The sequence below is a fragment of the Vitis vinifera genome, chromosome 4 (assembly GCF_030704535.1).
Source record: "Vitis vinifera cultivar Pinot Noir 40024 chromosome 4, ASM3070453v1".
Lineage (NCBI taxonomy): Eukaryota > Viridiplantae > Streptophyta > Magnoliopsida > Vitales > Vitaceae > Vitis > Vitis vinifera.
This window is the reverse complement of record NC_081808.1, coordinates 24,876,053-24,897,852: the sequence shown is the minus strand read 5'-3', so window position 1 is coordinate 24,897,852 and position 21,800 is coordinate 24,876,053. Positions and strand designations below refer to the sequence as shown.

The window sequence follows — 21,800 nt, the reverse complement described above, 5'->3', positions numbered from 1 at the left end:
ATCAGCTTGAGAAAAAAGGTAAAAAAATACTCTAATTCTATTCCTACGCACTATGAAGGTTTTTGATAAATGGTGCTTCTCTACTCTCAGCAACATCCTACTTAAGACATTAGCCACAATGTTATAAAGGAATGGGGAAAGAGAATCTCCTTGTCATAAACCTTTGGTTGCCTTAACCCATCCTTTGTCATTTCTATGTACTAGGATCGCAAAGGTTAAGGACAAGCAAGCCCTCATCTAAGACCTCCATTTTGTGTTGAACCCATTTCTTTCTAGTAAGTGATTTAGAAAACCCCAATCCACATTATCTAGGCTTTTTCAAAATCAATTTTAAAGACTAACCCCTTCCTCGGATGAATGCCTTTTCTCATCCACCATTTCATTGGCAATCAGAACTACATCCAAAATTTGTGTCCCCTCAATAGAATAATCAATTTTTAAAAGGCAAAACAAACTAAAACTAGAGCTAAGGCCACATCTGTTTTAAAATAGACAGAAAGTCAAGAAGACATTGAGGATGATGAAATTAAACTGCCTTGAAATTAATAACTTCCTAGCTAATTCCCGGCTATACTATCCAGTATAAAGCAAACATTCTAGTTACAAGTTCCTTTGTATGGAACAAAACTATTATTAATTAAATTCTGTTGCATAGAAACAACATTCATGTCAAACAATTTTTATGTCTCATTCCTGTAACTAGAGTCTACGTGTATTTGAAGATAAAACAGTATTTCCTGCATGACTAATTCATGTATGTCAAATTAACACATATATTAGCTGATTGATAGTTGGTATCTTCAAGATATTTAAAAGAGAAGGAATAATTACTTCAATAGGCTGAACGAGCAGGTAAAAACCTTATGGTACTGGTGTTAAATCTGAATCTGAATCTGAATCTGCTGAAAAAAGAGTGGAACCAAAACCAAGAAATCAGTTGTATAAATTGGAACCAGATGTAACATTCAACAGAAAAGGGTTGAATGGATAAGGAGATCCATCAAAAGGCCAGCACATTTTTTTGTGTAGTTTGGCAACTACAGTAAGAAAAATGTTATTAAAAATAAATAAATAAGGCTTCTACCAACCAAATCACATTGCTATCCTAAGCTAGTATCTGCTGCTCTTCAAGAAAAAGGCAATATTGGATCTTCAAAAATTTTGGTTGAAATGTTCTCTTTTCTCTTTGACATATAAAGGAAGAACTATGATTAAAAACACTAATGAGAACATTGAGTCTTTGGCAAAAATTACTAAAAAGAATGTGCCTATTGATGAAGTGAATGGCCAAAGAGATCTCAGGTTTTTATCTATTTATATTTGGAAGTTAGCAAATACCCAGCAAAGAAGTAGCAAATTATAAAAAATAAAAAAAAGATAAGTGTGAAGCCATGGACATAAAACATCTCTTTTTTTGTATGTTTCTTATTGAATAATAAATTGAAGTACATTTCAAATACATATCTCACTGCTAAATGATAGGATGGATATTACTCTTTCTAAAAGAATTCTCCCTTTGAGCTGGTTTTATTGATACCATAGCATTCTCATTGTTGATTCTAAGAACTATCACATCCCTCTTCCTATGCCATGACTCATGGTTAGCATTTTCATGATGTGAATAGAATCATGTGGAACATAGAAATGATATGTCTAAAAAGGTGCATTTCTGTGTTACACATAAATTGCCATATTCCTCAACATTCATTTGGCATTCCACTAAACAAGGAAAAACACATTTTTATTCCTTAGATTTTACTTTCTTTAATCCTGTTTTTCTGTGATACACTATAGCAGTATTTGGAACTCATCTAATCCAATTCAGAGGGCTTGAAATCCCAAAATCACTGTGAAAGCACTCCACATATCACTCTGCAAACTGCAGTATTCCCATTGAAGGCGAGAGAAGACAACTCCCCACCAATTGTCCCATTAACATGAGAAAATCGTCATTTTATGAACAATGGAAAAGATCATACATTTTTTCTTCTCTCATTTAGAAATGAGGAAGTAATATCAAACTCAACCTCATCATATTCTGAACCCAATATTAAAGATACTGTGCATTTATGTACAATGTAAATGCTCCCAAAGTTTAGTCTGTGTTTTCAATTGTTTCTTATAACACTAAAAAAACACATGAAAACACCTTAAATTTGTTCTAAAAAACTTAAGTTAGTAAAAAAGTTTGTCAAATATGTTTTTTAAGTTAGAAAAATGTTATTTTTAAAGTTAAAAAAATGTTTTCTGCTCTAAAGAACAGAAACTATTTTCAAAAATAGTTTCCAAATAGACCCTTAGTTTTCATTATTTTCTTGGTTATAGAGATCATGTGAAAAGAAAACATACACACATGAGAGAGTGAGAGAGAGGGGGGGTGTAGATATGCAAGAAATGATTTAGAATAATAAAAATCAAGAGAATACTAGAAATTTCCATCGTACCTCCATGTCTCAGCATTAGTTGTGAAGATAGAAGCTGAATCAATTGCAAAGATGGCAGCTTGATTGGTGATTAAGATGAAGACCGCCTCTTTACAGCTACTCCATTTGATACTCTGCAGCTGCTCAATCAGGTGTTTTCCTAGGGGTAAAACGGGTTGAAAAGGAATTTCCATATTCCACCAATACGTAAACCCCATCATTCCTATGGGATTTTCAATCCCACGTGGAGGGGACAAAAAATAACCTGGCCAGTCCAGTTATCCTATCCCAACTGTTAATCAAACCAGAAAATAGGATTTTTATATCCCACCCATGTTCTTATGCTATTGAAAAAATTATTGTGCAAAGCCATTAAGTATTTATTGATAAAATATAATCACAGCATTCAAATTAAGAGTCTTTTATTCATGGAGAAAAGAATCAGATATACAATGTAATATACAGCTATTTCCACCAGGCAAACTGGGTGAACCACAATGTAATGTTGTTCTGTCACATAAGGAACCGCCATATCCTGAGGGCTTCCATTATTCTTTTAACTTACTTCTACTCTTCCTCTTCAAGCAACTGGGATGATATCTCACCTAGAATGAACTGCATATGCAAATGAGAGTAACCCCATGCACTATTTAAAAAGATGATCAGTTCTTTCAGCGCCAACGCATCTTCTTGGCACGTTTATTGGAATTCATAAGTTCCACCAGTGAGGGAAGAGGCTGAGGCACAGACACATTCATTGACCTGTACAAATTTCTCAAGCTTTCATTAAAGCCCCTTGACAATATGATGGGGGCCTGAGAAGCAATCTTGCAAACTTCAGTTTCTTTCTCCACTAACTTTTCACTTGGTACTTCAGTAACATCTACCTCTATTTTTTTCTCCAAGGAATTCTCACATTCCAATTCAACATCCTGGCTTGAGGATTCATTTTCTGCTCTATTAGTTACTATTTGTTGAGGATCAGATTTCATGACCATTGTTTTCTCCTGTTCATGCTGAAAAGTAGAATCTTGGAAACCAAATCTAGCTTTTCCAAATAGTGTGAGAGGTGGCCTTTCACTTGGAGTAGACAAATCTAACTGTTCTTTCTGGGTAGCAGCAGATATTTTTACCAGTTGCAGTTGAGATTCTGCACAAGTTTTGCTGGAACCTTCCATCATAGGTGAACAACCTACAACTTTAACCGATGCATCCAGATTTGAACAAGCTTCCACACCAATGTCTAGAAGTTTCCAGAGAGGGTCACTGGAAGTTATGTGACTGCTAAAGCAATGTTTTTTCACATAATTCAGCTCCATAGCTCGGCAACTGGGAGTAGTTGATACAACCCGTTTGGGTGCAAGAAGCTGCAGAGCCCACTCTAATTCTTGCCTAGATGAATGAATTGAGTAACAGACATGCCAAATGCCAAACTGGTCTCTTACAGCTTCATTAAAGCTCTCCTTTTTTCGCCTTTCAGTCTTTGGTAAGTCTTCCTCACATGCATACCATTGTGCTGAAGGGCGGATAATGAGAGGCTCAGGTAGGGAATTAGCTTGAGCCTCTGCAAGCTTTGCTTGTGCTCTTTCACAAAGCTTAGGAAATCCTTCAAATACTTGGAAGCGGGAAGATGGATCTTGAGAGAGAATTTCAGGAACCATATGTGTCAAAGCTTGGAAACATTCAGGATTGTTGGCTTTATCAACAAATATCTTGGACCCAAATATTCTGGACACATTGATAAGAATCTCTTCCTGACCTAGCATATCGCTGCACAGATACACGATAGGGGCATCAGGGTGCTTCCATATACAATTGATAACCTGCTTCATGGGTGCACAATTGAAATGTTAGATGGGCTTTGAGATATATAGATATCACTGCATGATAAATGAGGTTAATTGACATTCTTGCAGTGACACCAATATCCAGAGACAAAGGGGACTGGTTCATCTTAGTGGCTAATAAAGACATCCCTTTTTTTCTTCCTGATACATAGGATTTTATAAAATAAGCACCAAAAGGGGGCACAAACCAGGTACATAAGACATTAATGACCACTAGAGAATTAGGATTAGTGACAATCTTTTTCTTTTTAGATAAATCCTTAAAACCTGATACTGAAGAAACCAGTATTAGTGCAAGACTCCCCCATCCAAAGTGGAAAAAATAGATAAAGATGTAATTCTTTGATACATGCATACTTTAATTAATTACTACTCAGATTTAGGTCAATTTTTTATTTTTTATTTTTGATTGGAAACAACACAAAGATATTAGGTCAATTTCACATCTAAAATTGTAAAATTCTGCCTTCATGCCTTACAGATGAGACAATTTTTTCTTGCTTTATTTTGAGTATTTTTGTTTCCTTGGTTTTAGGATATCTCATAATGGACATGCAAAGGAAGAATTAACTGTCACAAGAATGATTAGAGGTGGCGGCAAAATGGATTATTTGTCACAACAGGCCTATATCACAACAGGCATTTTTTGTTGAAGTTAACCTCCCACATTTTGACAAATGTTTTCTTCTTCACATAATAAACCATTTATGAAATCTTTCCTCCACCACATCCTAAATCATTGACAGTTTAAAGGAAGCACCCAAACTCAGACACAAGGAAACTCCCCCACACTACAACCCAGCACAAAAACAAACTCCACATTGTAAACCCTCCCTATTGGGACTAACTCACTCTTCTTTCATTTGTTGCCCATGTTTTCAAAGAAAAGATAATCAAAGACAAAAATGTTATCAATAGCTTCATGACTTAAAACCCAGTAGACACATAAAAGAAGGATAATATTAATGCCCAAGTAAGATCATTGAGTTTATCTCACTCTAACAAAGTACGTATCATATGACCCTAACTCGCAACAATTTGAAATCAAAATCTTGAAAATTAAAATATTAGATGTTTGGTTGACAACAAAATGGATATATATATGATGAAAACCCCTAAAATGAGGTGTAGGGTCCCAAAGAAAATAGAGAGAAATAGAAAGAAAAATACTATGAGATGTTTTGTTATCAAAAAAATGGAAAAAGAAATGGAAGGGTTAATCAAATTAAAAATATCTAAAGGTAGTTAGCTAAGAAAGCAAAGCAATGATAGAAAGAAAATGTATTTGATGCAAAAAAAAAAAAAATGAGGTACATAGTTGCTGAGATACCCTATTTTAGCATTCTTTTAAGAAAATACCAAGAAATGGAAAAACTCAAAGTGTACAAAGAATAAAGGGAAACTTGTCACAATCAGAACTCTAATAAATGAGGTATTTGGTTGCTAAGAAACTAGAGGAAAATCAAAAATGGAAAAACTAAAATAAAAAATTAAAATTAAAACTAATGCCTTTCAAGAAGCTTTAACCATGATTCTCTCCCTTTCCTTCACTTCCTTGACCTCTTTGACAGCCAAATAGAAAACAATGGTTCATTGGCAATCAAAGCATAGCTAAGAAGAAACCCCCTTGGTTGTGGACTTTCTATGGTAAAGAAGCCTTTATTCCATCTTGCAAATCAATGATGGAGAGAGATTTTCAAGATGTGTGGTGATGAAGGGAGAAATAGTAATGAAATCTTTCATTTTTGCAAGAGAGTCAATGACAATGATAAGAAAAAGTCATGGGAAGGAAATTTGGCAGGGACTTATAAATCATTTAAGATAACTAATAGCTGATTTTGCTTCATTAAAAGTTTCAACAGTTCAATCACTAATACAAGAATAATGGCGCTCTTTGAGGTGAGTATGGTATCAAAAAGGTGAATCCTGTACCTTAGCATGACCCTGAACAAATACATTGGTTTTAATTATGTAGCAAAGATGGTGCCAAATGAATTTAGTCCCCATGTTGAACAAAGTACCAGACGCATGTTAGCACTAGTACACTACTGATTCTTGTACAACATTGTCAGGTTTCTTTGCTTATTTAAAATATCAAAAATATTTTTTTACAATTTAATATTATTTGCATAACAAAATGCATTATGCCTGCATCAATTAAATGTAAGAACAGCATCATTAAATTCATTAAACCTTTGTTCATGCACCAATAAGTGCAATTTCTAAAAATAATGCTACTACCATGTAAATGTCCCAAGTAAGCCAAACATATATGTACTAGTATGGACGCATGTGTATGCATGCATAAGCTCACTTCTCTTTGTTGGAATACGTATAGGATTGGAAATAAAGAGAAAAAGGGAAAAAGGACAAAGACCAGGAGCACAGCTTCAATAGTCCCTAAAGTAACACTTTACACTACTTATTGAAGACCAGCTTATATACCTGCAGATAATTCAAGTTAGGGCAACCAAGATTACCTGTTGGATAGCCAAATGCTTGCTGGGGATATGCAGAGAAGATCTCCCAAACGTGCAGTCTAGGAAAACATAATCAAACTGACACTTTGGCTCTTTTCCTTTCTTGGTTACATACTTCTGTGGTAAGTTTTGCAAACACTCAGGGATGAGTCTGCAATCTCCTGTGTGCAGGATGTTACCGAAATCGCCTTCAAACAAGAACATTACAGCTCCTGAAGATCCAGGTCAAAAAGGAATCACATGTCAAGAGAAATTTCCTAAGCCAACACGATCTTCCCTTCTTCCCCCCCACCCGCAACAATCCCACTCCCTGCCAAAAATCCTCCCCATCCTCAACACAGACACACACACACAAGAAAAATAGAAATAAAGAAAAAATGCTCTAAAGATTTAAGATATATGACAATAGGCATCTCTATAACACAATTTAAAAACTAACTGAAAAAATAACCCAAGATAGCATCAGAACAAAATTTAAACAAATTAAACATGTTAGTTACATTTTGTATAGTTCTTCTGAATTATATCAGTAATTTTGCGCAATTGCATGACTCCCCATGCTTAAAAAAATTATAGATGGCTTAAAAGGTCATAAGGCCATCACAACAATACTTCTTATTGAGGTTTTCCTTGACTTGTTCATTATTACAATAAAAAGGCATGGGTAGAATGGGTATATTAAAATGGAGTATCTGCTACTGGTACAACTGGAGTATACACTAATGTTTATCAATAAACATTTTAAGTCCGGTGAGTTCAGTCCAAAAGCATTGAGATTATCTTCCTTGGGATGCCTTCATCCTTGGCCCTCCTTACTGTTACTCTCCCATCAGAAGGCAACTGCAGTGCCTCCGTGATCAATGCATTAAGATCTAAATTTATAAGGAATTCTCAACTTTAGGAATGAGTATGCTCATAATCCTAGAAAATTTTTCTTCTGATGAAGTCCAGTAGGAGCCAAGAAGGTGATTGTTTTGGAGAAAGAATCTATCAGTGTTTCTTCAATGATGAAGTTTGAGTTTCTTTTGTAGCGTCCAAGATGGTTTCATATTTTCAAGTGTGTGCGGGAAATAGACTAAAGGAAAGTTCTTGATAGTAGAAATTCAATAAGGAGAAAATATGTTAATTAAATTGATCTTCTATGTGTAAAGAGCTCAAAGAACCAACTGGTCATTTTCTTCTTCAGTTATGTAGTTTTTTTAAGCTTTTAAAGCAGTCATTTTCTCTTTTTTCTGTTGGGTGATGCTGTGATTGATGCCCAACCTCTTCTCCATAGGGTGGGCGCTTGCATGAAGGCAATCAAAGAGCTGGGCCTATTTGGAGAGCAAGGCTCTAGGACGGTTGTTAAGAAACGATCTCCCATGCTCTCTCAAAGGTATCGACCTTGATACAACACTCTCTTACAAACAAATTTGTCAAGGAAAGAGCAAGGCTCGGAAAGTTCAATGTAGACTTGGTGCATCTTAGTAGGACTGACCCTCCTACCAATAAATAACTTAGTCCGAGTTGATTTGGTGACTAGGATGGAGGCTTAATAGGACAAGATTGGCATGCATCAATGCCTGTTTCAACTTGACTGAGAGTTGGGGGATCCAACATTCTCTAGGATACACAACACCAAAAGAGGTTTCCACGCCAACATAAGACAATTATTTAGGGAGTTATCTTTAGTAGATTATAGAAAAGGCTCCATTTCCTAGAACAAAGGAAGACATAATCAGAAACTTGGTTTACCAGATTCTTAAGATGGTATTTGAATTTAAGATTGTCTCACAAGTACACTTCCCATACAAGACAAATGCCATTTTCTCCAACCCTACGTCATCTCTCACTTTCCCAACACTAAAGCTTTGGTGTCACCATCTCAATATATTACCACCCCCTTGGTGAGTCAACAAAATGCTTACATCAATTTCATAGTCAAAGGAATTCAATAATGTAAGACAATGAGATATGGAAGTTTGAAGAGAGAATGTAATTGAGTGAGGGCAAGAATGGTTTGAAGAGAGTGGTAGTGGGCACAAATGAGAAACTCACACACACAAGACAATCTCAAATTAAGAGAGAATCAAAGGAATATAGGGTAAAAAACAACTCACCATACCCATGTAAAAAACAACACTTGGATCTCTTTCCAACTATATTGCAATCATGGTTTTTACACTTGGGAACCCAACTTGTAGATGTTTGATACTTTTTTAAGGAAAAAGAAATTGGCAAACTTTGAACTCTCACACATCAACACTCCTAAAAAAAATCGACAAACACCCCATGTCTTTGAATTAGAATCATACCCAGCTCTTAAAGTACAATGTCATCGTTTTCCTTCATAAAGTTCATTAAATACAGAGTTCAATTTTTCTATATTCAACTACAGCCAAATTCATAAAATAAAATAAAAAAAGGGTCACTGGCTAAAAAGTCTCCTCCTCTGCAATGTATTGCAAGTGAAAAAAAAGTTCTTTATAATTCAAGGATTCAAGCTTGTGGGTCAACATCCTCCAAGAACACACCTCAACTAATGATAAACATTTGAGTAATTGAGCTTCATCTAGAAATCAATGAAGAAGCTTGCCAGTATTTCATGCAATTAAAAAAAATTTAAGTTATAACAGCACAAAAGACGCATGCATTTCTAAGAATTGAGGATCAGCACATCATCCATCAAGAGATCCTCAATAAGCAACTCGACAAAATGTATAGAGTAGGTAAGTATATCCTTGCTATCCACCATAAATCTCAAATATATGAATTTTCATATCATGCTTGTCATCTCCATACCATGTAATCTCCTGACCCAATAATGGTCTTAATTCTGATATTGGGTAGTCAACTGCTAAAAATGATCATCAAGAATAATTGTCCCAGGTGCCTTTCCATGTCTCACATCCTGAAAATTAAGGCATTGTCCCATCTGACAAACCATAGGCTTCCTTGACATAGTTGGTCAAAAGAAAAGAAACACAAACAAACAAACAGACCTGTTGGATGTCTACAATTGTGGTTAAAATATTGATCACAAGGATCAAACCTGTCTCAAGGGAAAATAAACAGCCCCACCCAATTGCAAAATTTAGCTTGGGAACATACTCTTCCCCCTTCTATATTTCAATATTTTATATTATTTAACTGAGAGAAACCTATTCTTTCAGTGAGGCTAACTCCCATTTTGACAAATAAGGAGTTATTGTCCAATTTCTTTATTGTTTATATTTTAAAAAGCGGAATCAAGAGGGAACTAATCCACCTATCTACTCCTGTTAAAAGGTGGGACACATGTCTTCCACTTTTTCATAATGGTGAGCAAGGATATTGTATTGATGATTGTGTAACTTAATCCAATCTAGTTGAAGTTCATACATACATATTAACATAGAACTAGAACTAGAACTACTGAACCAAAATTTAGCACAACTTGAATTGAAACAATAACTGGACACGTATAAGAAAACAAAACAAAACATAGGCAGATTAACACAAATAAATAAATAAATAAATATATATATATATATATGTGTGTGTGTGTGTGTGTGTGTGTGTGATTTCTACCAGGTGGCAGAAGATGATAATGTCAATACAAATGGACTGTGAAACATATAATCACAGACATAAAAACGGAACAGAAACTAATCAGACATGAAAGTAACACAACAATAACACAAAATCCCAACCTCCATAAACCCATATAAGCAAAACAATAAAATAAATAAACGAAATTCAATTTAAAAAAAAAAAAACCAATAATCAATCTAATTAAAAAAAAAATCAAATACCAGGGCAGTGATTGGCATCAAAAGCCGTGACCCCAAATCTGCCATCCGGGTCGTCAACAACCATCGACTGTCCCACCTCGATACCCACAAACAATGAATCATCAAGCTGCAAAATCGACCCAAAATTAAAGCCCAATCAAATTTAACCAAAAAAATGAAAATGAGAAGTGAAGACAAACCTGGGGATATTGTTGAAGAATTAGGGTTTTGGTGAGGTGGGTAGAGTAAATTGGATATGCAGAGTGGGTGGAGATGCCAGAGGAGTGGTCTTTGTGGGCATGAGTGAGAAAATGGTGCCTCTTTTTCTTTGAAGATGGAGTCCATGTGTCCACTGAGAATGGTAGGCCTCTGGGCATCTCTATTGGCATCCTCTATTTGTTGTGGGTGTGTGGAAGGTGGAGAAATGGTAAGAGAAAATACGATGGAAAAACCGAAGAGCAGAGAAAATTGGAAAGAATGGTTGGGTGGGAGGGAGGGAAAAATTTATAAGGGGAAATAGGTGGGAAAATTGCAGGGGAAGATTGGGAATGATAGCCTGAAATCATCCGCTCCTCAAATTTTGCAGTCGCCACGGTGTCAGCATGACGTGGCAATACGTTAATAGAATCACATAATTTAAAAATATAGATGTCAAAATCAAATTTGGATCTTCTTTAAAAAAGAAATAGAATAATTAAATATCAAGTGTCTAGAAACCTTAGGGAAGTCGCTGTGCCAGAATTTTCAAGCCATCCGCCCTTCTTTCCTCTTCTTTCTTCTTTCTTCTTTCTTCCTTCTTCTTTCTTCTTTCACGTGGAAATGTCACCATCACTCAGTGACTCAATCCATTCCCCCTTCCCCTGCTTTTGAACCGCTTACTATTCCTGTCTATTTCATTAATCATTTATTTGAGATGAACAAAAAATGCCAATGGACTCTAGTGCATTTGGGTACCACTATTAAAGGCATTCATCTGTTAGGCTTGAAGACTTTGGTTATGTTCTTTAGATGGCTCAGTAGTAAGGATAAGAGAGTGTTGTCTTTATGATAGGCCTTCAATAATTGCATTCATCTACCTTTATGTAAACCCATACATTATGAATCTAGAAGGCTAAACCTAGACCTGAAGGAAAGAACAAACAGCTTGCTCCATTTCTGAATCCTGTGTTCTAATGTTTAATGTTGAATGTTGAATGTTGAATGTTCACAAGCTGCTCACAACTTTTCACAATGGATGTCATAATCCAACACCTCAATTTTGATTCATTATTCAGCTTGACTTCTTCATTTTCGTGGCATTCATCACATTCTGTTCTATGATATATGGGAACCAACATTAGTACTTTGGATTAGATTCAAGATAATCCTGCTATATAATACCTGTTCGAGAAGACCTCGCACATGAATAACAATTATTTTCTCCAACATGAAAAAACTAAAAGAGAAAGAACAGAGTGTGTGGCACAAGCAAACTATCCGGTACATTGAAAAAAACATCCTAATGTACAACAGGAATGACATCTTTCATCTACAGAGATAAGCCTGTCACAACTTACAAGAAGATATACCCACGTCTTTCCCATATATCCAAGTTTCCACTTTACCCATAAGACATTCCCTCTTCAACCCCAACCTATAAATAATCAATATCATGCCTTCACTATGGGAGCTAAGCTCTTCCATATTACAATCCTCATCCTTGGACCCAACTGCAGGCTTTGGAATGAGCAAGGGGGCAAGATGCCATTACCAATTTCTGCTAACCCAAAATGTTGTGTGACCCAGCAAACCAGGCATTTTCGCCCATCTGGAAGGATTTTGCCTTCTTGGTTTTTACTCAATTCAAATGGGTCTCGTTCTTGGGGATCCATTAGGTGTTAGGGATCTGAATGGGGGGTTGTCAGACCAAGGGTCATGTGTATATTTTGTGATTGCTCTTGTTGGATATAGTGAGTAATCGTTTGAGTTGTAACTGCTTTGTCCCACTATAGGATAAGATGGATGAGGAGGAGAAAGAAAGCAGCTCTTGTGTGCTGGTCCATAGTTCCGTAGTGGGCTTGAACATGGAGATACAGGCAAAGATGTGATCGTTCTCACACTGTCCCTGCATACAGAAATAAGATGGCAGAGTTAGTTTGAAGGTGTGAACAGATTCTAAGCGTGAACAGGGTGGAAAGGAAAAGAGCAGTGGTTTATTACCTTGAGTTCTTTGCAGCTCTCGAAACCGTGCCCACTGGTTTTGTCACATAATCTCCATCAAATAAAGTAAGACTCGTTCTGTTGGAATGAAGCTCTAATGCAGTCTGCTCAGAAAGTAACAAAGAAATCAGAACTTCAGCTTTACTTACGGATAAATACATTTCAAGGAGTACTTAATTTTACATTTCTAGAATGACAAGATGCTAATGAGGATATCCGATTATTTGATACAATAATGCAGTCAGGTGATGTCACTTCTTTACCTTTATTTTTATTGACATTTAATCCTCCCAAATCTGATGTGGAGAGCAATATAAGGTTTTGGTGAAGCATGTGCAAGAATACATGTAATGAAACTAAAATGAAGACATAAATCTACTGGCTATTTTATTGACAAAATAATCCTTCATGGGTAAGTTCGAATATCAAAAGGTACAGACAGGATGGGAAAGATACAAAGAACACCCAAAATAGACAAAGAAAAGAAAGAGAAGGACAGAAACATGTTGCAGTTACAGTCATCATACTTGAGTAACATGTTATAAGGATTTGAAAGGAAATATGCATGGGCCAACATGTCATAGTTAAATACTGCAGTTATTCATATACATAAACTAGTGAATTTCATTTTGAACACCAATTATATTATGCAATACATTGTCTGACAAATGACGTGCTCCTCTGCTCTGATCACTCAAAACAATTACACCCTAATCACACGCATATTATGATAAAATTATCAAATCCCAACCATTAAATAAATCTTCAGCTAGCATGATAAAAAGATTAACACCTCTCATTCTTATTACTTTTTAAATATGAAAAAAAAAAATTTGATCATTGTAAAGAAGGGTTATTCAAAACCAATTATGAATCCCTTCTCTCGTACTTCGAGCCCAAACTTCTTACAGAAGAAACAAGCTTTCACATCTTCTTAACTCAAAATAGCCAGGGACAGGAAAGGTTCCTCTTTTCATTGGATTGCATTATTGCACTTACTGAAAGGTTTTCTCATTCCTCACTCATTCGAAGACTTAATGAGATCATGTAATACCCAATTCAGTTCAACTTAGGATCCGAGATAAGCTTAGTCAGTCACATATCATGTTTCATGTGCACAATCTCCATTGAAGGAATTCCCTAACATAAAACTATGATAATAATATAGATTTCCTTTTACATTTTTTGTGGCTTCAAACCAGAAAACTCTCCCAAATATATCTCACACTAGCATTACAACAAAATACGGAATTATTTCAGAATAGGCATTACAAAAATTTGGGTCTAATATGTTAGACATTATATAAAAGCAATCTCTTCTTTTTCCTGATAAGAAATTATATAAAAGCAATCTAATACTTGACCAGAAAACATGAGAATGTTTAAGGTCATACCGGTGTGCGGCTTCCATCAAAGGTGGAAGGAAAGGCATCCTTTGTTATAGCAATATTAGCAATTCTTGTTGTGGCTTGGTCTCGAACAAAAGAGTGATCTAGTAGTTGTAAGGCTGTTGGCCGTGCCGATGGATCCCGTTGCAAGCATAGCCTTACAAAACTTTTTGCATCATTAGAAAGGTGATCGGGAATTTCAGGGACATCCCTGCTGTTTCCAATTTTAAAAATTGCAGCCACCTGTCACATTCAACATGATAAAATGGTTTGGTCTACGAACATTTCACACCTGACCTTAACAAAAATAACTACTATAAAATATGGCCCAAATATCCACAATCTCACCCCTTCATATTGACTCCAAGGTGGTTTTGATGTTGCCATTTCAAGAATTGTACATCCTAAGCTCCAAATATCCACCGCAAGGCTGTAGCCATTTGTATTCATTACAACCTGAGATTGGACACAAACACAAGGAAACTTGGTGTTCACGGAGAAAAAACATTGAAGCAAGGAAATAAAAAGAACATAACTGAAGCTAGTGTGCATGTTTATCTGTGTGTTTACTTGTTTTGTGTGTATGTGTGTGTGTGTGAGAGAGAGAGAGAGAAGGGGTGTTGGGGTGTGGGGTGTGGGGTGTTGTATGTAAATACCTCAGGCGCCATCCAATAGGGACTTCCCTTGAAAGAGAGCATTGAAGAAGAAGAATTTATCTGGTTCAGTAAAAATTGAAATCAGGCTTCAATAATTAACTGAAAAGCAAAACAAAACAAAATACTTTCCTTCACTTGCCAATGTGTTAGCTCTTCCATGCTTATGCTCCATTTGGTCATGAAGATAACAGAGGAAAAGAAAGGATAAGTTGGAATCTTACAACTATTTGAAATTGGAGGTCGAACAACATTCAAGATTTTCTTTCCTTGTCCTCTGTCTTCTTGTCAACCAAATTGAGCAGCATGGAATAAGAGATTTGTATGATCTTGTAATCAAATGAATTTTCACATCTATTTTTCTCAGTGTTCTACTAATAAGAATTTTGTCTACAGGCTAAGATGAGATATACATGTTTTGCCATGCCAAAATCAGCCAACTTGATCTCCCCATTAGGTCCCACTAATATGTTTGCCCCTTTGATATCCCTGCCATGAAAAAATATATTTATCTGAGTTGCCAGAAATAAGAGGAATCAGCAATCTCATACAAGTAATCATAACCACAACCCAGTACCTGTGCACAGTACTTCTCCCGTGTAAGTAGGCAAGCCCAGAAATAATCTGCCTAGCATAATTTTGAATGACAGGTTCCTTAAAGGGACCATATTCTTGAAGTAACTTGTGGATAGAGCCACCAGAGACATACTCCAAATAAACTGATAGTGTTTCTTCACCCTGACAACATGACAATCCAGAATGTTACAAGAACAGGGTCAAATACACCGTCCACTCACTTGGAATGAACAGATTGGAAAGAGATTGCATGTCGGGAAAAGGATAGCATTCATGTGTGTGCACTCATGCATGGGTGAGTAGATGCATGAACCCTAACTTTTTTAAACATTAGGAGAGTAGCTCATACCATTTCACTACCATAGTATTGAACGATATTTGGATGTGAAAGTTGACTGAGTAAATTTATCTCCTGTTGACAAAAGGAAAATGTGTCACAGATCCACCACTTGCAAATGATTATATGAAATTGAAACTTGTACACAAAATTCCCATCGAATTGTATAACGAACAACTAGAAATTAAATATGATGAGATGTAAGCATTATCCATGATTAATTCTAAAAAAAAATGAAAGAACTACCTGGTTCAGTTGCTTAAGGCATTCTTTTGATGTATGATCATCTGAAACAACCTTGACTTCTTTTATCGCACACATTTGCCCGTTTTCACTGTTAAAATTGCATACACAACATTTAGAAAAATAAAATAAACTGAATAAAGCAACAAATATATAGTCTCCTTACCATTTAACATGGGTTTTTGAAATAGCCATGAATAGAACCTGATATTATTCTTAAATGATTACACTAGACGTGTTGTTAAGCATAACTAGAATGATCATTAGTGTTAACTTTGAGGGTTTTTCAAAATAGTTCATTCATATAACATTATAACTCGATAATTAAACTCTCCCAAGATTTCAAGAACAGTAAATTAATTTTCAATTTCTTCATTTTTCTATTACCAAGCAATAAATAGGAAGAATCATCATCACCTGTTAAATCCAACGTAAACATGCCCAAAAGTCCCCCTTCCTAGAAGCCTCCCTTTCTTCCACTTTGACATATTACAAGTTGTGCTTTCAGTCACTACGCAAGTCCTAGTGCTGGACAAGGTAGAAGGGCTGGTAGGAGAACCCGGCGGAAGGGGCAACCGATGACAGCTCCTCCCTTCTTCCTGCTTTCCCGTCAGAGAATCTATATTCGAGGTACTAAACCGAGGATGAAGCGGTGATGTAGCAGATCGTGACCCTGGACCTGGACTTCTTGATCTTGTGTTGGACTTGGTTTCCCCCTGTCCTCTGGGATCAACACGGGTTTCCGTTAGAAGTAGCACAAAAGAAGCAGGAACTAAAGTCCAGTGCTCTTGTTTTCTCCATCTTCAAAGTTTTCCTACTTACAAAGTTTATAATAGCCTAATTGGCCACTAAACTTTGTAAAACCAGAAGAAAGCAATATGGAACCGATAGAACTGATAACTAACATTATTGCTAATGATGCAAAACCATGGATTCCTAACGATGAGTAATTAACTAAAACACTAAATTTTCTAACAAGTTTATCAATCAACATACGAAATTTCTTAGAACTCCATATACTTTTGATCACCGATTTATAGAGAAAGATCCAGATATGGAAAACAGACCAAATTGGAGAGATGGTGAGTCCCTTTTTTTGGGTGAACAGTTAAATGACAAGTTGCTATATATTGATAGCAATTTAATGAATTGATGATCATCCACATCATAGTTGATCGATCTATCAATCAATAAGAGTCTATCAATCGATAAGAATCAATCAATCGATCATCCAAAGCCCAAGATAAAATCAACAACAAAACAACAACCCAAGACCTAATTTTAAAAAATTCAAACCAAAACCCCAGAAACCCACCTATATACGCCAAAGGGAGCGTGATCATGAGGGCTGGGATGATCATCGGACGACCCAGAAGAGCTAACACTCGAAACCGACCCCGACCCAGATCCCACCCCATGTTCAATTCCCGCCGACGGCAGAGGCAGTGGGTGTCCCCTGATCTTGTCTCCACAATCCGAATCGAACCCGGAAAACCCCGACGACCCACCACCACCGCTGACCGTCAACGCCCCATAGTCCTTGCTGCTCCTGGGCGAATTTCGCGAAAACAGCCCCTCATCGAAGCTCTTGGGCTTGTCCTTGCCATTCTTCTTGTCGTTTCTGATCGAGATTTTCGATATATTATAGAGAGTGCTCTCTGGGTTCTGCTGCTGCACTTCTTCTTTGCACTTGCTCGACTTTCTCCCCCACCAAGCAGGCATTTTTCAACAAAGTCACCAAAAAAAATCCTAACGGATTCAACAAATACCAATCCTACAATCCCAGAGGAGGAGAGCAAAACTTGATTTGGGTGTCTGCAATTGATTTATATAGAAAGGAAGCTGCCAGGAAGAAGGAAAAGTGGAAAAAAGAAAAAAGAAAATAAATTAAAAAATGAAATGAAGATATGGAGAAGACATGTGTAGTTTTTTTAGATTGGGGCCAAGCAACAGTGAGAGACAGCTAAGCCAGTTAGGGACGGCAGCCGCTGGTTGGATTAAACCCCCAACCCCTTGCTGACGTGTGAATTATCATGTGGTGGTCCCCACCCCTTCTGCTGTGTATTTCATATTTGTGTATCCTCGAATCATTTTAGGTCATTGTGCATCTCTCCCTCTCTCTCTAGACCCTAGAGTGAGAAACCACACTAAATAAATAAATAATAACACGTAAATGGAGTAATAAAAGGTGAGAAAAAAGATCATGTGTGACAGTGAACAACCTTTTTTTCGTGTGTACCAGCATGACGTCACATGCCACATCATCGCACACGTATTGTGACGTCATAGGTACCTTCTAAAATTTTAATCCAATTTACAAGTTAAAGATATTTATCTACCGTTTTATTATTTATATCATATTTATAATAATATAATAATTGACTTATGTTATGGAGGCAACGAAGAACTTGACCTTTTATCCATCAAATGAAAAATGTCACTAGTAATGGGACCCACTTCCCTGATTTTAAAACATCCTTTTTCATTACATTTTCAATTACTCGTATTGAGAGAAAATGGGCGTTGGAGAGGAAAAGGTTAATGTGAAAGAACTAGGTTAGGGAATAATTTGTTTTATTTTATTATTATTTTTTAATAATTATGAGAAAGGCCAATGACTTCTTCCACTGCGTGGGATGAGAGTCTAGAGATGGTGACAATGAATTAGGTTGATGGGTATAAAATTAACCACCAAACCAATTATCTGAATTATTAATGAAGGATTACATGTCTTTCAATGGATTAAATTTAGGGTTTTTGTTATTAAATTTGCGTGATTTGAATTTGGGTGACCTACTTCTCACCAATTTTATTAATGTAACAAACCCGATTTCAAAGTCTTCGTCCACATTTAAGAGAATGATTACAAGAAATGTTTATAATATTTTTATTATAAATATGATATGAAATTAATTTACTGTCTTATTCATTGCATTGGTGTTAAGTCACAATTTGCCGTTGAGATTAAAAAAAAAACAACAAACATGAGGGGTTAGTCCAATAATAAGGTTCCATAATCATCTTCTTTAAAAAACAAGCATATTGGAAGTGAAAATTTGCATTTATTATAATTTAACCTTTTGTTTTTTTCATTACAATAATAAAATTGTGATATTTTGTATCAGATGGAGAATAAAACTCTTAATTCGTAAAAGTGTTTTAAAGTCATGTAGATCATTTTGATTTAAAATGGACAACATCTAAATGGTTAGATGCATGTAATTATAAATGATATAAAAATTAATTATCGATCATATCGTAAACGACTATTTATTTAACATCAAGATTGTTTGTCTGTTCAACCCCATAATTTTATGAGACACAATGATGTTATATTTGTATGAAGATGATTACAGTATCCCGTATTTAGATATAAAATAATCATTTCTATCATGATTTATTCAAAAAAAAAAAGTATATCGATTTTATGAAAAATCTCAACATCCATATGAAAGGATAAGAGTGGGTTTTGATTTTAAAGATACCCATGATATAATAAGAAAAAGAAGGGAGGTGTATATAGTAGATAAAGGAGAAGAACTAGAAAAAGAGGAGATTAGTTAAAAAGGGGAAAAGGGCGTGTTTGGGGGGGCGGGGATGGTTGGTGGGGTTCACACACACTCACTCACGCGGCTTTGTTTAGTATATACGTGAAAGGCGTGTGGTCACGTGCTCGTTGACTAATCGATCTGTGATTAATTAAATAAATTTAAATATTAACCTTAATCATTTTCTCTCCCTTGGAATAAGTCAATTCATCCCTCCCCAAGCATTTTAGTTTTTATCACACGCTTCTCCCTCCATCACTTTTAACTCCCTCCCATTTTTGTTATGTACCCTGGATTGCATGTGCATATTTAAATATGTGATTTTTTTAATAAAATATAATATTATTGGACATACTTATTTTACTAACACGATATTTTAAAATGATATTTAACGAAATATGTTATATTATATTATATTTATATTTAATTTATGAAATCAATAAAAATAATATAATATGGAATGTATATTATTTTTAATGTTTCAAATAAAAATTATATCACATTCTAATATTTTTTTATTTAAAATAATAAAATTTTTCTTATACTCTATAATATTCATGATTAAAATATTTAAATTTTGTAAATAACTTTTTTATATTATACTTGTATATACATATTTCATAAATATGATATTATAAAATAATATATCCAATAGATATGTTATGTTATGTTATATTTATATTTAATTTATAAAATAAATAAAAAATAATATAAAATATATATCGTCACAGTAGTACAAGATTAACATATTTCGCGTAGAATGGTTAAAGAAAGATGATAAATAATATATCTCATTATTTATCCTATATAATGTTAGGTTGAATATGAGATAAGATATAATATCGTTTAATTTTATCTCATATTATATCTGATCAATCAAATATATAGTTTTTTTCATATTTGATTTATCTTAAAATATAAAAAAAAATTAATTAAAATTTTATGTAGTTTAAAATAATTTAAAAATAAGGGATATGCATTTGAAAAACATGAAAAAAAAATCATATATAAGTTTTAAGTCTTTTTTTTTCATGATTATTTTATTTTATTTCCATTTTTCCAAAAAACCAAACAAAGGGTTAGGAAATGTAAATGAAGCAATATCCCATGAGTGTGACCTAAGAAAGGCCAATAAAATGTTGAGCCCTTGAGTACGGACGGACACATTAATATGGGGGTGTTCAGACTTCAGACTTCAGACTTCAGAGTCCCTAAAATGTCCTTTGAGTGCCCCGAGGCCACAAATTAATTTAGTAGAGGGATGGGTTTGTGGGTCACAAACTGCCCAACTACCATTTGAATTTTGGATGACTACCTTTTGGGAAATATTCCTTCATACCTCTCTAGTCTCTACCTACTACTATCTCATTCTTTCACATCTTTGCAATTTTCTTTTTCTTTTTTTAATTTTTTTAAAATTACATTTGTGAAAAAATAATTTGTAAGGAAAATTGGTTCAATTTCTTTACAATATGACCAAATATTAATTTCACATGGATTTTTTTTTTTATAATAATTCTATGAATATTATTTATTTATTGATCTTGGAAAGTTATGAATAGGGAAAGTATGGTGGCAGAAAGTCAGTGCATTCCCTCATTAAAAGGCTTTACATAATTGCTTCATTAATGTTTGTGCTGATATTTTCTTCCTGATGTCAACCATTCAACTTGTCCTTCTTCTGCTCTGCTAAACTTTTTACATGAAGAGAATTAATATATATATCTTTTTTCTTTTTTTTTTAATCGAAGAGCATCGCCTCCGTTTTTGAACCCAAAGGCACGAGAAGCCAAAATCAATGGGCTGGAAGGCAAAGGCATGATTAAGAAGCGGAGGATAATGTGGGGTTGGTTTCCTTTGTCTTTTTCTTTATAGGATTTGAAATTTTATTTAATATTTTCACTTGATTTTTTAGAAATTATTATTCGTGGTAATTGTAATTCCAACCTAAATAGAAGATTTTTGACGTTGCACCTATTTCCCTTCCTTTTCGATTTTTTTTTTTTTTTTTATGATTTTTATTTTTATTTACTTTATTAGTTTATTTTCATTGTTTATTTTATTTTTTTAACTTTATAGTTTTTAAAATGTATGATTTTAAACATAATGATTTTAAAAACTCGTTTGATAATGATTTTAAAAAGTATTTTTGATATTTTTAATATTTATTTTTTTTTAATTATTTAAGTGTTAAAAAAGTTAAAAATATTTTATAAAATTACTATCAAATATACTCTAAATAAATTTTTAAAAATATTATACCTCTTATTTTTTTAATAACTTTCTCATTTTAAAATAAGTTTTTGGTTTAAAAATAAAAATAAAATTTAAATTTAAATTTCCAAAACTAATTT

At 34.6% G+C, this 21,800-nt stretch overlaps 2 protein-coding genes across 2 annotated transcripts; both read right to left on the bottom strand.

The window, feature by feature from the left end:
• Positions 1–2,828: 2,828 nt before the first annotated feature.
• On the bottom strand, positions 2,829–11,825 carry LOC100254013 (uncharacterized). Its single transcript, XM_002274272.5, has 4 exons — positions 10,703–11,825; positions 10,524–10,629; positions 6,751–6,962; positions 2,829–4,246 (listed from the first exon to the last, which is right to left on the bottom strand). The coding sequence occupies exons 1-4, from the start codon at positions 10,889–10,891 to the stop codon at positions 3,095–3,097; spliced, it is 1,659 nt and encodes a 552-aa protein (XP_002274308.1). The 5' UTR covers positions 10,892–11,825; the 3' UTR covers positions 2,829–3,094.
• A 136-nt stretch (positions 11,826–11,961) lies between these two features.
• On the bottom strand, positions 11,962–17,944 carry LOC100243772 (mitogen-activated protein kinase kinase kinase 3). The gene is made up of 11 exons (XM_002280646.4): positions 17,214–17,944; positions 16,316–16,621; positions 15,902–15,989; positions 15,668–15,730; positions 15,320–15,480; positions 15,156–15,231; positions 14,746–14,805; positions 14,438–14,545; positions 14,096–14,332; positions 12,702–12,805; positions 11,962–12,606 (listed from the first exon to the last, which is right to left on the bottom strand). Exons 1-11 carry the CDS (start codon positions 17,618–17,620, stop codon positions 12,345–12,347), a joined length of 1,872 nt encoding a protein of 623 aa, XP_002280682.1. The 5' UTR covers positions 17,621–17,944; the 3' UTR covers positions 11,962–12,344.
• Between the last annotated feature and the right edge of the window lie 3,856 nt (positions 17,945–21,800).

Bases quoted from the DNA above. Each gene is read 5' to 3' on its own strand.
- LOC100254013 (XM_002274272.5), bottom strand. From the start codon at position 10,891: ATGCCAATAGAGATGCCCAGAGGCCTACCATTCTCAGTGGACACATGG. The intron at 10,630-10,702 runs GTTTGTCTTCAC...TCGATTTTGCAG, and splicing joins TTCTTCAACAATATCCCCAG to CTTGATGATTCATTGTTTGT. The intron at 6,963-10,523 runs GTATTTGATTTT...CTGGATCTTCAG, and splicing joins TGATGCCAATCACTGCCCTG to GAGCTGTAATGTTCTTGTTT.
- LOC100243772 (XM_002280646.4), bottom strand. From the start codon at position 17,620: ATGCCTGCTTGGTGGGGGAGAAAGTCGAGCAAGTGCAAAGAAGAAGTG. The intron at 14,806-15,155 runs GTATATCTCATC...TTACTGAACCAG, and splicing joins ATTTTGGCATGGCAAAACAT to ATAAATTCTTCTTCTTCAAT. The intron at 12,806-14,095 runs GTATGACCTTAA...CTTTCTGAGCAG, and splicing joins TTGATGGAAGCCGCACACCG to ACTGCATTAGAGCTTCATTC.